General features: G+C 39.3%; 1 protein-coding gene across 3 annotated transcripts; it reads right to left on the bottom strand.

Moving 5' to 3' along the window:
• Positions 1-1,528: 1,528 nt before the first annotated feature.
• Positions 1,529-17,141, bottom strand: FBXL3 (F-box and leucine rich repeat protein 3). 3 transcript variants are annotated; one of them, XM_072850037.1, is made up of 6 exons: positions 16,950-17,141; positions 14,035-14,114; positions 12,148-12,511; positions 9,609-9,731; positions 6,232-6,403; positions 1,529-2,532 (listed from the first exon to the last, which is right to left on the bottom strand). In XM_072850037.1, the coding sequence occupies exons 1-6, from the start codon at positions 16,974-16,976 to the stop codon at positions 1,889-1,891; spliced, it is 1,410 nt and encodes a 469-aa protein (XP_072706138.1). In that variant the 5' UTR covers positions 16,977-17,141; the 3' UTR covers positions 1,529-1,888. The 3 variants fall into 3 exon arrangements, with proteins under 3 accessions (XP_072706138.1, XP_072706139.1, XP_072706140.1); XM_072850038.1 differs by lacking the exon at positions 14,035-14,114 and having other exon boundaries at positions 16,950-17,139; XM_072850039.1 differs by lacking the exon at positions 16,950-17,141 and having other exon boundaries at positions 14,045-14,106.
• Positions 17,142-17,783: the final 642 nt, after the last annotated feature.

The following is a 17,783-nucleotide window of genomic DNA, read 5'->3' as shown; positions in this document are numbered from 1 at the left end:
AGATTAGTAGCGTTACTCTACCTTTATCACACAGGCAATTCCAAGAGTCAGAATATAAAACACACACTCAGCTTTTTTCCTTTTACAGACGAAGTATATTGACACCTTTTATACAAATAAAAGCAAATTATAGTATTACATTAATTTAACAAATTCTAATACAAAAACCTCGTATTTCATAAAATGCGATTTTTGAATCAAAGCTCTACAGAAACGTACAACTCCCCTATAAAGATGTCCAGTCCGCTGAGCAATGTTTGCTCAAAATATAGTTATGAACTTAAATATGCTAAGTGTATTACACTCGAACTATACATTTGGGTAAACATTACTAAAAGCAGAAATGAAGAAAATCTACTGATTACCAGAACCAGCTGTACAGCTCAAATGAGAAGCAGCTGCCAGCTAAGGTTGGTACAGCCCACAGCTGGAGCAGCTGTGCCTTGCTTGTGGCTGACCATGCCTTTCAAACACATTCAGCAGTCACATGAATACATTAGTGTTACCAATCAATAATGTAAAAGAGAAAATAATCTAACTGTTGGCGGTAAGAAAGGAAGTCACAAGCCACAGCCAGATCACAGGCAATACGTTGCCTACGCCACTTACAGACTAAAAACTTTCTTTAATAAAATTGATTTACCAAATATTCGAAACAAATTTTTGCCTATTGCTCTACTTCACACAAGTATACTGCTTTTAGTTTTTTAAATATTATGAAGTGATCGAGCTAGCTGAATTAAAGGTATACAAAATGATCATCTATCAAACATTCACTTTATACATAAGCATTTCTGAAACAGATTTACAGTATACAATTAGTTTATACAGCTTCAGCAACTGTTACAATGTCATTTCTCTCAAACTGAAAGCAGCCAAAAGGTCTAAGATTTTGTTAAAAGGTTCTTGGTCACCATTCAAATTTTAACTTTCTTGTCTCACATTGTTCACATCCATGTCACCACACATAACACTGCAGGGTTCATTTAATAAACTGTACATTATTCCATCTAACCGTATACTGCAAAACCAGTTAATGTGCAAGAAAAGCTCATTAACTCCAATGTTTTAAAATACAGTGTATCTACATTTTTCCCCAGAATGCTTTCGCTTCCTGAGCTAGACATAAAATACCTTAAAACAGGTTTAGACACAGATCTGAGACCCCATAAGCAACTACAACAAAATGCAGAGAGGGGAAAAAAAAAAAAAAGACCTACACACCACTTTTGGTAGCTCGCACTACTATTTGTTTGCGCTCTAAATACATTTTAGATGGATCTAATATCCATTGAATAAGGTAGCAAACTTAATATTTTAATTGTCTAAACTATATTGTGTATGGCTCTTGCCTTTTATGACATATAAAAGAACATGTATATTTCACAGCCTACTAAATAGTCCTTATAATCTTAAACCTTGTCATCTAGGTGACTGGATTTAGAGACGCTAGTCTGTAACAGAAGCATGCAATTTCGGTGGTGGTTTGTTTGATTTTTAAGATCAAATCTGATCATGTTCAGTACTAGTATCTAATACAAAGAAGGACAGTATATTAAAGCTAATATTTTGCAGGTACATTTCAATATTTTAAATACATTTTTTATTTCCGTAACAGTTTGAGATCACAGTCAATGAAAAAGAACATATCTAAAACAGAAAACAGATTTTTGTTTGGATCAAAATGGGTTTTGGAGCTATCCATGATTTCTATTTTTGAATCTGGATTTCATAAATCATTTTCAAATGAAAAATTTATTTTCTAATCAAACAATGAAGTAACTTACAGTAAAAACTATAGTATTAAATAAGCTTATGCAGTAAATTGCAATATGGTAAGCTTGGGTTTAAGGTGCTATTCCATCCACCCTGAAGTCTTTTAAGGACTTTACCATGTGGGCATCATGTCCGGGAACCAGACTCTACCGAGATGCTTTGAAACTTCCCAATGAATCTGCTCTAAGCTGTATTTCTGATCAGGAATCAAAACTTCCTCCATAATAGAAAGCTGAGAGAGACGACCACCACACATCTTCACAAACTCAACAAAGGCACTGCAAGAGACTTCACATTCTCCTAGGCCAACGGCTGACAGATACTTGCAGCGTTCTGCGATACGGATCAGCTCCTCATCCAGTGGCCGTAATCCATTGGCGCACACCACCAGTTCAACTAACCGAGGACACGTCATTCCAACGCGGCCAAGTACATCTTTGCTTACCGATCTTCCAAAGTAAAGGTGAGTGACAGGTATTTCATAACGAAAGAATGGGTCAAACTCTTCTTCATACAAGAAAAAGTACATTACTAAATTTACTTTAGGAGAATGCTTGATGAAAGCGTCCCAGCTGCTCTTCTGAATCGTGTGGAACTGAGTCTGTCCAGGATTTTCACTGACGACATCAATGCGCAAGTGTTCTAACCTGACATGTTTTTCAGAAGACAAAGCAAGCAGAAGCTCATCACTCAGAAGGTGGTAGTTCAGCGCCAACTCACGTAAACCATGACACTGGTCAGCGACGCAAAGGATACCTGGGAAAAAGAGAACAGTACGAAAGGGGTTACATGGCTAAATATCCTAATAACTGAACAAGAAACATAAGAGTGAGTTTGTTCATGTATGTCAAGAGGGTACAAAGACCACGTATTTCAACATGCGGTCAAGACCTAACATCAAAACAAAATCATACTGGACAACCAGGATACGAATCTTTTCCACATGAGCTTGTGACTTGTGACTTCTTTGAACCTACACCGTAAGATACACATACACTATGCAACCACAGCGCTATTTTTCTAGGTAAACACGAAGAAGTTAACACATTGCATTGTATACTTTCCTGTGGGAGTTGATTCTCATGTGACAAATCTATAAATAGCATACTCTGACTGTTCTGCCCTGTTGTAAGACCACATATACTCAAATTCATTTTTGTAAAAGGGGCTTACTCATAATAAAAGTATTTCCCTAGCCTGCTCTGGAAGAATGGCTGTCCCTCTCTGTAGCTGACAAAGTAGCCATGAATGAAGTCTGTCACCTGAGGAAAGCAAACGTAAAATGAATGCTAGATTTTAATTAAATACAGAAGTTGCTGCTGTCAGTATTTGTTCCTTCTAGCAAAGTATAAATATTTAAATTATGAAAAGCAACAGTAAAAAGAGGGAAAACACTAAAAATTAGGAGCAGTAATTCTTAGAACAGCGATTTTCAGACTCTGCCTTTAATGAATCAATACATCCTGCTGCTCATGGAAGACAAAGACATGAACAAAAAGAATTCAGTTCAGTCTATAAGGTTTCCGCTCATCCTATTTGCAGACACAAGCAACGGTATCACACTGGTAACAGTACTAAAAAACCCCAAACAAACAAAAAAGAAAAAAGTACTAAAAAAGCATACAGTCCTCTGCATTTCAGGTGACCCAGAAAACTGTGTGAAACTCAGGATATGGTCTTTCCATTAATAGAGGAGATGAGAACATAGCGTTTAATACGCAACTGAAAAACCTGAGCTCAATACACTACAGCTTTGAAGCAATGGCAAGTATAGAAAGACAGCAGTTATTTTCAGATGCAGTTGTTAAACTCAGAAGCCTATTCTGAGCCTAAAAACACTTTAAAAAAATTACTGTAAAAATATTCCATTGCAGGAATATATACAGCAAAAAGTATGTCTTTTCCACCTGAGGATCTGCAAAAACACATGCATCAGAAGCTCATCTAACTATATCAAATACTGTCATTTCAAATACAAAAAGTTTGTTAAATGAATGAAAAAAACAGAATTTGGTAAACAGAATTTTAACCCAACTCTTATTGCAACTATTTCCTGTAAAAACAGTTCAGATATGTAAGCATACTCATTATTTCATTCAGGGGGGAGGGGATGGTATCCAAGATGAAGTGAAAATCCAGGATTTTTTTTTTTTTTTAAAAGAGACTGGAGTACAAAATTAGAACAACTAAGTATAACTACAAACTTGTGTGTACCTTCTACACATTCCAGAAATAATTTCCTGTCCTTAAATCATAAGGAACAAAATTACTCTTACAGCAATACTCCCATAAGGGCTACTGCTTAAATGGAGGGGTCACAGACTCAGGCATGTTGCTTCATAATACCTAGGTCTGTTGACACATGAAATATTTTAAACAGTTTCAAGATTCAGATACGTTTTCTGAAACCGTGTAGTGATGAGACAATAACTTGCTACAAATTTAGCATCCAAACCAGCAATTCAGTTTGATATCAATCTGTATCCTTTATCCCCACAGTAGTAGAGTCTCTCTTGCACTACTTGCATTACTCTTCTCTGTCCTTCACTAAAAAAATTCTTAAGAACTAATCTAGTACTGAACATTCCCCCCCACCCCCAAACTGCAATCTGAAGGCACATTATACCATTTTCAGTGAATCTGTAAGTAATTAGTTCTGCATAACTCACGGCCCTTTTGGTTCAGTTGAAGTTTTTCCACATGCACAGCAGCCTGCTAATCATAATATTTCCATTAGAAGAAAAATCCAGGTAAGTCTCGGCGCTCAAAGTTTCTCATTTTGTTTCACAAGTCTCATTTTTGCAGCTTGCCTTCTCTGAAGCCAACCGTCCACATACCAGTGCCTTTCTGCCATTCAACTTTTTCCTCCATCTCAAGGCACGCCCATACCCGAGTTAAGCAATCAAATCCTACTGCCATTTGCTTAGCACTCTCTGGTTTTGTCACTAATACGTCTGATCCCATTCTATTCACCTCCACTCAATGAAGGACAATAGTAGTTGTGCTCCTTGTTCCTTAAACAGGCATTGCCATTTCGTACCCATTGTTCCTTCAATTTAAAACATTGTACAACATACAAACAGAATACACCAGTCAAACAACTTCACAAACCCATGCCCCTCTCCCAAATTATCAAGGGTATGATGGTCCGTAAAACCTTCTAGCAAGGATTAGCCACAAGCCAGCAAAGCCCGCTAGAGCTGACAGGTTACTCTCGGATCCAAGTCCACGGAAATTACTCTCTTTGCCTAGCTACAAATTACTGCGGGAGCCTCTTCCTCTTGATAGACACGTTATGGATCCTGTACTTCTCAGACACACAAGGATTCTCAAACGAAACTAAGTCAGAAAAAACAGTCACTCAAGCTAATTTAAACCACCCCCTATCTACGATTACAAAGCTCTGAAGGAAATAACATTCCAGTTAGCAAGCTGGTGAACACTTTGCTGAACAAATCTGCTGCAAAACAAACCTGCATTTTCAGGACTTCTTAATACAAAACCAAACACAAGGTTTTGTTCAAGAGCTACACCTGCAAAAAGTATTAAGGTTGTGTTTTGTTTGTTATCGCTACAGCAACACGCCCTCTACTACAGTATCATTTTCCCCACATATTAGGAGTCCTGCTGGTGAATTTTACATATAATATACCTAATATTTACAGCTGCAATATATTTGCATGAAGAAAGTTATGGTGACTACAATAGTTTCTACTTATCCTCAGAAGAGGAATTTAACTAAGTTGTCAGCATCTCATTTATAATTCCTCTTCCATTTCTCAGTGAAAAACTGTAAGTGTTAAGTTGATGGGCTGTGAATCAATCTTAAACTTGCTGTGCATTGCATAAAACTTCCACAAATGATAATTCTGTGAACTTCAACAATCTGAGTGCTTTCATTCTGACATGAGCTGTCTTCATTCTTGCTACAAACACACCTGCAGTGTTAATGAAGTACATTTGGTAAGGGCAGAAGTTCTGCACAGCTCAGTCTCATCCCCGCTTTGTTGATGCTGTCTGCACTTAGTCTCCAGCAAAAGATTAAACTGCTTTCTTTCAGAACGACTAAACCAGCACCTTCATAATCCACGACACTGCAACAGTCAAAACCCATACATAATGAACTATAGAAAAGGAACTCGCATTCCAAAAAGCTTGACTATACTGGAATACTTAAATAGTCATTGCAGAAGTAGTGCACCGTCAAGTCAATACATACTCTTAAGTTCCACAAGAGGTTAGTTATTATTAGTTTAGTACTCACTCTGTAAGTGGTGGGATGGATGGATTGACAACCAGTTGAATTAGTATTTTATTCAGTGACAGTTGCTGTAGATACCACATTCATCCTCATTCTCTCCCCATCCCTATTTTTTCAGGATTTTACTAGTTTCAGAGAATTTCATGCACACATTTAAAAAAAAAAAACACACAAAACAAAACACAGTAGCTTACCAGCTGGAGAAACATGAGGACAACTGCTCATTTTCAACAGTTTGAGCGTGTCACTGTTGTTAGCCACTAGCACTTTGAGAGATGGATCATCTACTGGTGTATCATCAATCTTAAGTGACGAGAGGGATTTGGAGTTTACAAACACCACTGTCAGTGCAGAAATGAAGTGAGACTGGGGAAAAAAAAAAGTTTAAATGAAACAGTAGTATCTGAAATAGAAATCTCAATGGTTTTACACTGTACACAGCAGTCCTAGTTTTCTTTTACTTATTGACAGCATTTGCTGAAAAAGCATTCTTTTGATGTTGCATAATTAAAAAATAATACTAAGTTTGACATTTTTGAGTAGAGGAAGTATAATAATTTTTTGCTATCAGTCTACGTATTTGGGAAATCGGAATGTCTAACATGAAACGTAAACCAAGAACCTGACCCAGGACAATCCACTACACAAACTTAAATCTATAGGAAGACCACAAGCAAAGAGAAAACCTAGAAGCCCTAATTTTGAGGATAATTTGCACGTTGCACTCTAAAAGTAGCATCTTCTAGAACAGGAGTTCCCACGTGGCAAGTTGTACTGCATTGGTGAGATGTAAACACAGTCAAGAGTGGCAACCCTGTACCGTTAAGATGTGTCCAAAGCCAAGCGGTACCACTGCCTGCCTGCCATCCACACCGAGTATTTAGGGTCTGAATGGATTTATCTTGCAAAAGCTAACTGGAGTGGTCCAAACAGAGCCAAGGAGCAGGTGATCAATTAATTACCGATTAAGCAGCATAGATAACATAGGTGCAGTGCTCAAGGTTGCTCCTCAGCAATTTTATGTAACCACTGAAACTTAACAGTAAAGACAGAGCCAAGGACACCTTAACTTGAGAAACACAGACTAAGGAGCAAATCCAGCAGTGCTTGTAGAAATCATTGGTGATATGAAGGAAGTGAATAACTAGCTTAGCTTCATGATTTCTTAAAGAGATTGACTGAGTAGAAGACTTAAAAAGAGTACTTCCTCCATGCACTACATTAAGTATCCCATACAATTACCTGCTACTTTGATTTCAATACTGTTTCACTCTGAGCCACATGCACATGTAGAATCCTGAATACAGTTATATGAGAGAAAGCCTGGCAACAATATTTGCTCATTCTTGTGTGATACGTTTGTGATTTTTGCTAAAACTCACACACAATTAGGTTTAGAACAGGAATTAAAATTTTCACATTAACATAAACTGACAAAGTCAGTTCATGCAACTGGAAACACAAAGTTCAAGTCAGAAGAATTAGGCATTTTGGCTTTAGGGACCACTCCTAACTACACTGACAATACGCTGATTATATATGTTAGGTATTGAAGAAAAGGTGCTTTAATAATATTTCCACCCTGTATTCTGAAAGTGTTAGTACTGTGTTTTTATTATCTGTATTCAGAATGTAATTCCCTTCGCTAAGAAGGCTGTTAAATAGAAAGGCAAAGAAAGTTAACCAAGTTTACAAAACTGGGTAACTTGAAACCTTAGTTTGAAGAGCTAATGGAAGACAGGCAATATCCCAAAATGTAAAAGCTGGTGATTTAATGTATTTTCAATATCGTCACATATGTAGCCTATACTATGATTCTTTAAAAGATTCATGTAGAGTGTGCTTAGTGAAAAGACTAGGCAACACAATACTAAATGTGATTTACAAAAATTTGCCAGATGTCACGTTACTTGAAATCAGAAGAGTGCTGATGAAGATAATGCAAAGTAAAAAAAAAAGCAGAATAAAAATAATAATGCAAAGTAAAAAAATAACGCAAAGCAAATAATAGAAGTAGATAATGCAAAGTAAAAAAAAAAATTGTGTAGTGTTAACCATTTTTCAGATCCATTCATCTTTTCCTCCTTCTCATCGAACAAGCATGTTACTAACGGCTTCCCACAAGAACTTACGCATGGTCCAATTCAATTCTTTAGTTTCAGTAGTGGTCTAAGAAAATTTAAAAATCATTGCTGGCCCTGTATGCTGGTGACAATATTATTGGAGTGGTAAACATCAAAAGGCAAATTATGCCTAGAGTTGATTTTGTCTTATTTTGAATATATTTTTAAAGGCCACATGTGAACCCATTAGGAACAAAAAAGGAAGCCTATATTTTAGAAGCCTTGAAGCTGAATAACACCATAGCATGAATTACTATAAATAATTATTCAGCAAGCTGAATAGGACCATACCATATCCCTCCAGTGAAAACTAAGTAAGAAAGCTAAAACAGCAGTCAGATTAAGAAAGAAAACAATACACGAGAGCTAAAAGGACAAAGTAGTTCTAACACACTAAGACTGTGGATTTCTTCATTCAGGTTCTTATAGTCACATCTCAAAGCACATAAAAAAAGGAAAATAACAGACAAAAACTAATTAAACATCTGGAAAGCCTCTTTGAAAATTACGGTTTACAAATACATACTCAAGAGAACTACATGATGTGGCTGTGATCACTGCCAAGGATAACAATTGATAATCCTTCTGTAGCTAACCTTGCTTAAACCCTATAGCCTACTTCCTTTCCTGAGGCTGTCCCTAGTTCTTCCTTGTTGCCATCATCAGCAATGACATCACTGAGATCCAGCTAATAGTCTAGTTGTATCTTGGCCTTCACATACATGTGGACTGGATTCAAGAATTGAAGCTGCAAGACATGCGAGATGTCTCTGCCATAGAGCAAGCAGCCCAGGTTACCCCAACTGCTCTCCTGCTCCTCAGCAATAGTACATTTCTACCTCACTAGCAGGAATTCTTGTTTAGAAGCACATATAAGAGATTTGTTGTCTTCTAACAAAACCTAATTTTTGGTAAACATGCAAAGTAAAAATCTGACAGAAAATTTCAGAAATACAGTGCACTTTGCCCAAGAATCCGACACTTGACTGCGTGATGTGAAGTATTGAAAGTCATGATCATATCGCTTTCTAAAGAGAGCTCAATGATAATATAATCCCTACAGCAAGTCCCCATGGATAAAACTCTGCCGCTCAGTTGATTATAATCATCTCCCAAACATCCTCCACAGTCTCACAGTACAATTACACAGACAGGAATTGTCTAGCCTCCTGCCTTGCAAAATATTGCCCACTATTACATTGAGGTGAACAGACAGGAGGACTTGGAAGCACAAGGTCAGGACTAAGTTCTCACATGATGCAGAGAATAAGTGAAACAGTTATCCATCTTAGTACAACATCTTAGTTCCACCCTTTAACAGAGCCCAGTAATGAAGTTTTCTTTACCAAAGATTTATATTTTTACAATAAAACTTTTCATAAAGTTACAGAAATACTGTATGAACCACTGCAATACTTTGCTATAGAAAAATATACATATTAAAATACCTTTGGTAAATCCATGAAGCTTGGCCGGGCAGTTGAAATTAGCCCAAGTGTTTTCAGAGAGCAATTCACAAGCTGTGATAAAATATCACAAGCTGCTTCTGCAGATTCCTTGCTACTGTCCACCTTAAAAACAAAACAGATATATTGTTCAGAAAACACTGCATCAAACACACTCTTTACAAAGAAGCAGAGTAGAGCAGATGTACTTTAATGGTTTTTTTGCTTTACCTTCTGAAGTGTGATGTCAAGAAAACCCAAAAAACAACTCATCGGGAATCCATCAATGTCATTCTTTTTTCCTCAAAAAGTACATACCAAAAATCCAAGATGATTTGCTATAAATTTACCACTCTCCTAAACACTTTGGTAAGATTTAGCATGGTGAGGGGTCAGCTAAACAGTTTGTTCCAAGATATCCAATCCACATCAAATAATAAGCAAGTGGACATTTATTTGGGCCCAGAGCCTACCCCACTTCCTCTTTACATTCTTCCTTATGAAAATGCGGGTATTCTATAAATCCTTTACTGGGTGAAAAAGCTGCTTCCTTTTATGGTGACTCAGCTCATAACAGAGCTGCTGGAGAGTTAAGTGCGTTATCATTTGGATATGGCCCATGACTGGGCCTTCATCGTTAATACCACAACAGATATGCAATGGATACTCAAAAAAAAAAAACAACCCACAAACCAAAACACCAACTTGATTAGTCAGCTTGTCGCACAACCAAATCACTTAATGTGCCTCCAGTGGATTTCCCCCAAAACTCAGATGTGCTTTCCGAATAACCTCTTATATACAGTAGGCATGACAACTTTGCAAACCTACAGAACAGTAAAAAACTTGATCAAAAGATCAATTTTAAGTCTACCATAAGCCATGCTACCTTGTCAGCAACTGATCTAAGTCCAATGAATGTTCATTTTCTGCTTAAACACAAGCTGAAAAACCTCAATTTTCAACAATCCAATCTTTCTTTGCCTACAAAAAACCCCCAAGTTTTCAGCCTTGACAGAGTGAACAGTCAGTGTTATATCCACTTCCTTGTGATTATCCTTGCTACTTAGTATTTCCTCCGATCTAGTGTTGATTCTGCAACACTGAAGGACAACTGAAAGGACATGTTCAAGAAATGATGTGGGTATCACCCTACCAGTGAAGGGCATCTGAAATCCTTCAAAAACACTTGGTGCAAAGCAACATAGACAGGAGGTAGACACTGGAAGGTCATTCCAATACTGCTACAAGTTTTCTTTATTTGGACATTGATAAAAACCCTGCAAACCTTGTGATAACAGTTTGTATCTGGTATTGCATCAAGCAGTAGCAATACACGTGATCAGGCAGAGGTGCCCCAGCTACCCACATGCCAGTGATGCCTACATTAAAACTGCCATATCTCAGAAACAAACTAGTATGTCCACCTTGCTGCAGAAGTAATTTCCTTTTCAAATTTGTCACATAGCTGATGCATACGCAGCCATGACTGTTTCACAGCACCCTTCCAAAACACAGTGATAAGTAGGCCAACGTTAACGGTTTTCATCTGCTGAAAATAATTCCATGATGTTAACAAAGCCAGTTCTCACCAAATGGTATTTCTCAGCCAAGCGCAATCAGTAGATACACCATCCTGTGCAAATCCCACGTACTTTTTCAGTTAACTGAAACGCAGCTGTGCTGAGTAGATGCCATACATGGACAATCCCATAAAATTTAGCACTAAAACTGCTAGTTGCTTACTACTAGTACAGAAGTTGCTCTCTGTGTATTACATGTTTTCTAACCATGAATATTAGATCCAACTCCCTACAGGATATGAAACGTGGAAATGCTCAATTTATGCATCCTGATCAAACTTAATTCTCAGGCAGGTACCCACACGTACAGTAGTATCAGAACTGAAGTATTTCTGCCCACTCACTGAGGCAGAATTTCAAGCAGCTAAGATGCTACAAGAAAAAAGAAAAAAAGACACCAAACAAAAAAATCCACACCTAATGGAATTAAGGCAATGAAAAAGTATGTTCAGAACTGTTATTCCAAGTTTTGGTCCTGAAAATATATCCAAATAAACAAATGAATTGGGAGGTAACCTCCATGTCTATATGCCCCTTTAGAGAACCCATTTCTTCAGCATACGAGGCCTGAAAACAAGGCCTACTACACTGAGAGCTGCCATATTTCTTTTTAAATAACTGACAATCCTAATCACAAAAATAACATCATAAGCCTTTCCTAACATTTAGTGATGTTAATTTTCAGCATGTTAAAACGTTTTGATCACAATTGTCAATTACCACTTATCATCAGTATTTCAATTACTGACATTAATCAAAGCATACTTTTCATGCTTTGATATTTATACAGATGAACCATCAAAACTGTCTCAAAAGTATGAGATATTTCCTTAAAATATTCTGAATAAAATGGGAAAAAAAAAACAACAAAAAAAAACAAAACAAAAAACCCCCACTAAGTTTAACAGATGCTTTTATTTTTATAAAATTACTTTTAAAAAGCCTATAAAATACACTACCTTGAAGCTTACATACTGCAGGTGATTGGAATGCCTCTTTATTATTTGCTTGATTAGTTCAGGATGCGTGGCCCTCAAGTAAGACGTAGCTGGTTGATTCAGTTCAAACTCAAAACACCTCCAGAGATCAGGCATATGAAACACTTGGTTCCAGCTTCGGCAGACCTGCGATGCATGAGCACGATCCAGAAGGGGCAAGTACTGAAACACCTGCAGGATAATGTCTTGAAGCAGGTTCGCCCAGTCAGGACTCTGCACAACTATGGTGTTATCATCTATAACCTTGTGTCTCTTGGACTCTTTCTCTGTTGTCTCTTCAGATGAACTGGTGTTGGCCTCATTAGTTTTCCTTCCTCGTTTCATTCTATAAAAATAATAATTAAAAAATTGATATATTTTGTAAATGTCACAGAGCTGAAAAGAACAATATTAATAGAAAACTGTGGAGGTGAAAAAGCATGTTTTCTGTAACTACACTTTTGCAGGGTTGTTCCCCCCCCACCCCATGAAGGAAAAAACCCCAAGTAACAATGAGTTTGAAGTGGTAGTCTAAAAATAACATTACCATCTAAACAGATATCTTTAATATTACTTCTTTAATCATTAACAGCGCCAATCCATTTACAACAGTCATTCTCCTTTCGGTGTTTCACTTTTGTGTTTGAGAACACTTTGAACCTAATTTGTTTTACTGTTTTGTTGATTATCACTCTACTTTCCTACTAATGGAAAGATATTCTTCTGAACAATTTTGTGAACACTGACATTCATATTGCTGCCCCAGTCCTATTTACCAGGAACAACATTTGAAACTGTGGAAGGCAAAAGGTAGGCAAGAAAGTAAATAATGAGTATATGCATGTTTGCAGGCATTGTGTCTTGCAGATGTGGTATCTGGCCTATTCATTTTTATTCCCCGACAGGAAGAACCTTTATTTTCTTTTTATTTATTTAAAAAAGGGTTACTCCAATATGCATCTATTTTAAATCAGTATCCTTAAAAACATATTTCGTCCAGAACATTGGTGTGCTCTCATTTTTCCAACTAACTATTAAATAGGGATTATGAGAGACTTCCAGTAAGTCTGGAAGTTTCAACCCACAAAAAAAGTTTACAGAAGACTCAGCAAACTTTCTTCAAAATCGTATTAAATTCAGCAAGTCTGAGGCAAAAGGTTAGCTCATTTTCAGCAGCATATACTTCTTCCATAGTGGCCTCACTTACACAAGTCCTACCTTATATTACATTATTAGAGGACAAAAACCCCACCACTACATACATCTGAAATAAATCTAGCATTGTGTTTTGATCAAAGTGTGTTCTTTTGTACATGCCAGCTTACAATTGAACTTAGCATCCAAACATTTATTTTTAAAAGCCTCAATGTGATGCGTATCATGTCCTAAAGGACTATGAATGAGACCTCACACTAAACTACAATACACTCAACTATAGTCTCTAAAAAGCTATGAGAATCTGAGGATGGGGTGGCCTTGATATGTATAAACATCCCCCAGCCCCCATGATTTCGGTAAGATAAACATGGACTTCACACACAGTGAAAGCATTCTGGTTTAACATTCAAGTACAGTTACACATATAGAATTATCATATGCACAGTTCATTTGGGATCTGGACAATTAACTTGCCCTGCTATGTACTGCAACTGAGTAAAAGTTTAGAAGTCTTTTTTAAAAACAAAGTGTAATACACTAGATATACAAGTAAAAAGTGATACTGTTTATCATCCAATGCATCACAGATTACTTTTTCAAAGCCAGCATCTTCTCACCTATCTTTAAAACACTTTAATCCTACCTACTCACATGGCAAAAGCAAGCTATTACTTAAGGTCTGAAGCTATTCATAAAATTATGTAAACAAACCTGAACATACTGTCATGAAAGACTGATGAACAGCATTTGTCTTGATTCTTTTCAACTTCATTTTTTAATCCCAGTAGCACCTGGGGACAATCATAAGATGAAAACACTACTGGGCAAAAACCTGTACTTACTTCCTGAGAACTATGTACTGTGATTCACAGCTCATGACTATGAGACTATGCAAAACATGACTCTCGTGCTGAAACAAGCTTTTCACCTGAGAGACAGTTCTGTTGCTGAGCCACTAACTGCACTGATACAGAGGCAAGAAAACTGCGTAGTGACTTAGAACCATCTGCAACTAACAAAAAGGTGAAGGAACTAGATTTTGCAACTGTGAAAACCGAGTAATTAAACTTAAAAACTAATCAAGAATTAGATTAGCAAATCCACTGCAAACCTGTCATGTTTGTGTTTGAGATAACGGCTAAGCATAGTCCAAGAATATTGTTTGTCATAAGCTAGTCTAAATGCAATATTCCTTTAAACTTTAGGCTAAACAGGTATTCCCAACAACTAGGTTATAACGAGCAATTACCATACACAAGCTAGTCACTTGCCAAATTTGGGATAGCACGTTTAATGTCTTAAGTCTTTCCAAAGCCATCTCTTGTTAATCTGTAAAAAAATCCACAAGCTAACTGATAGACTTGGCTCTCCAAGTCTTCCTTTACAGAGATCCTGCCTCATCTTTTGCTAATAAGGTAATATATGTGCATAAATTTTCTAGTTAGGTAGGTTACTCTTATCACTGCTTTAAGGGGTCAAGTTCTGGATTTTCTCTGTTATCACACTGTAAGGGCTATTGTGCATGTACAGTAGAGCTTTTACTATAACTGATCTGACACTTTTTTTTTTTCTTCTAGAAAAGACCAGGAGTGAGCTGCCACTGACAACACTGTATGAATTTTTCAGCTGGAAAAATAACCTCTGAGACATTGTGGACAGAAGTGGACCAGGTCATCACCAGCCAACTTACAAGCTGTACCTCTGAACTAACTTTGATGAGTTCTAAGTAGTTAATATATGCTGGTTACAGATCAAAGCCCACTCTTGAAGTTGTGGGGTACTATCCCAAGTTTTTATATACAGCCAGTGAAGAAAAAAGACAATACAGCCATCACTAGAGCTATCCTGATGATGAATTTCAGGTCACAGTCTTCCAAGAAAATAAGATGCTATGTGTTCTAAGTGCCATGGCTTGAAAAGGAGGGGATGGGAAAAGACGTTTCCAGACAACTTTTTTGTTACTGACACCTCGGATGCTCCTGTAATTGAAAAGAAACAGTAATAATAAGTTTTCAAAAATATTTCCTTGTGGAACTTTTTCCCCAAGGAAAAAGTTCAAAGAGGAAAAAAAAGCCTAAGATCAAGACTAAAAAATATGATTTTAAGAATTAGATGACTGTTTTGTCATCTAATTTATTTGTTAATCTAATTTTTGTCATCTTGTTTCAGAATTTAAAGTATTGTAATAGCTCTTTAAAAACACGACTGGTTTCAACCTCTTAACACACCTAACAATAAAACAAATACAAAATCGAAAGAATGCAGATTTACCTACAGAAGTTTGCAGAGTCATCTAAAAATTATTTGTAAAAAAAAGAAAGGCCACTTAAGAGAGTAAACCTTTCTGCAAATTTCATATAGGAACAGGCAAATGCATTTAGGTTCATTTGATGTATCTGATAGTCTCAAGATCTAACCATTTTAAATCCGAGGCCAACAGAAATAACTCTTCACCGAGGCAGACGCTGATGCAAAATTCCATGCTAGCATATTACTGTATAGGTACAACCTATTTTTCAAACAATGATTGCTTATCACTTCTTACAACGCTTGAACCACCGCTTTTAACTCTCTCTGGCATACTTTTAACTCTCTCTGGCATACTCAGGACACACCTATCACTGATCAGTTTTTCCAAATTGCTGCTATAATCAACTTTGCTTTAAAATCTAAGCTCTTGACAAAAAGGAGAAAAAAACCCCCACAACAAAAAGCCAAACATTCCCCCCCCCGTCCCCCTCAATAAAAGAAAAAAAACAAGAAACCAAACCAACTCTACCAGGACGAAAAGATGGATGAAATCAGGATGCCTGACTCCTTAAGATTTTCCAAGTAAATTTCTCAAGCTGTTACAATAGCTTGTTTCTGAAGTTAGTGTTCCGAACTCTGCATCTGGGCGCAACCCACGCTGCCTTACTTGCAATACGGTCATGTTCAACCATAATCACATAGTTCAGTCACCAAGCGGGAGGAGGAGCAAAGCACGTGCTTAACATTGTTTTTATTGCTGAGTAAGGTGCAGACAGAACACAATGGCAGTTAAAAAAAAAAAACAAAAACAAACCACAAACAACTGTGCACGGCTGTTTACAACCTGCTGATAACGCTTGCCCACGAACAAGCCGAACTGAGCTCGTTGTGTTGCTTACACCTGAAGGAAGGCTGTTCCAGAAACAAGAGGAGTGCGTGCGCTAATGGGGGGAACGGACTGAAAGAGGGGGTCACCCAGACACAAACCTAACCCTAATCGCCGCGAACAACTAGCTCTGCTGAAAACAACGAGGGATTTACAATTTATTACTGTTACTAGGAGAAGGCTCCGAGGCAGCGATACTCTATGAACACCGAGGGCAGGTTTTAAGCCCCGCTACTCCCGGAGACGCTTCACCTCAGGGCCGGCTCCTTCCGGCCCAGCCCCAGCGCGGCGCCGCGGGGCTCCGACAGAACGCGGGCGGGCGGGCAGGCGGGCGGGCAGACGGGCGGGCGCTCCGCTCCCGGGCAGGGCCCCAAGCCCTGCCGCCCCCACTGCTCGGAGCCCTCTCTCCTCCCTACATCGGCAGCGCAGCCGGGGTCCAGAGGACGGTCCCGCTGCACCGCCGCCGCCCACCCCCTTCCAGTTCCTTCACCTGGCGGCTCCCTGCTGCGCTTCGCATTAACCGGGACTCGAGCCGCGCTGACACCTCCGCTCCGGCCACATCAGCTCCCTCCACCGACCCCAGCGCCTCCTTCGCCCGGCAGCCCGTCCTGTCCGTTCTGTTCTGTTCTGTTCCGCCCCGCCTGCCTCGCTGCCTCCCTCCTTCCCTCTCTGTTTACTTCCCAGCAGCGGAAGCGACGCAAACCAGCCAAAATGGCGGCGGGCGGGCTGCGAGGCGGCGCGACCCCTCCCCTCCCCTCCCCTGCCCTACCCTCCGTCCCCCCCTCCCCCCCCCGCCCGCGCGGCGGGAGGCGGTGCGAGCGAGGCTCCTGGGGCGGGGCTGCCCGTCCTAACGGCAGCCCGGCCGCCGCGCCTGGGGCCTGCGCTGATCCGTGCTGCTGAGGGCGGCGGCTGCTGGGGCGCTGCCGGGGCGCTGCCGGGGCACAGCCGGCACCTCCTGCCGGCCGCTTCCCGCCTCCCCGGCTCGGCGCTGAGCGCCCCTGCCTCGGCGTACGCCTCCTCGCCGCGCCGCCGCGGCGGGCAGGCCTCTGGCTTCGCCTGGCTGCTGCAGTGCGGGGTGGAGAGGCCGGGGCTGCCTGGAGGCGTCCCAGTCAGGTGCTCGGCGGCCTGGAGAGGGAGGAGTGAAGTCTAATAAGAAATAACCGGGGGTGATACTGGCAGGGGAGCTGGATCCTCATCACTGGTAGAGCCAATTATCTCAGTAATTCGAAAGCCCCATGTCAGGCTAGCCTTAGCGATAAATGTAATGGAGAAAGCAAACAATCAATGCTTCGTGGGTCCAGCAGGCACTGGGAATGGAGCGCTT

The sequence above is a fragment of the Ciconia boyciana genome, chromosome 1 (assembly GCF_034638445.1).
Source record: "Ciconia boyciana chromosome 1, ASM3463844v1, whole genome shotgun sequence".
Classification (NCBI taxonomy): domain Eukaryota; kingdom Metazoa; phylum Chordata; class Aves; order Ciconiiformes; family Ciconiidae; genus Ciconia; species Ciconia boyciana.
The sequence above is the reverse complement of the archived record's forward strand: the minus strand, read 5'-3'. Positions and strand labels throughout refer to the sequence as shown.

Excerpts from the sequence above, each read along its gene's own strand:
- FBXL3 (XM_072850037.1), bottom strand. The coding sequence starts at position 16,976 with ATGCGAAGCGCAGCAGGGAGCCGCCAG. Across the intron at positions 14,115-16,949 it reads GCGCAGCAGGGAGCCGCCAG|GTGCTACTGGGATTAAAAAA; the intron begins GTGAAGGAACTG and ends GATTGTCCCCAG. Across the intron at positions 12,512-14,034 it reads TTTCATGACAGTATGTTCAG|AATGAAACGAGGAAGGAAAA; the intron begins GTTTGTTTACAT and ends TTATTTTTATAG.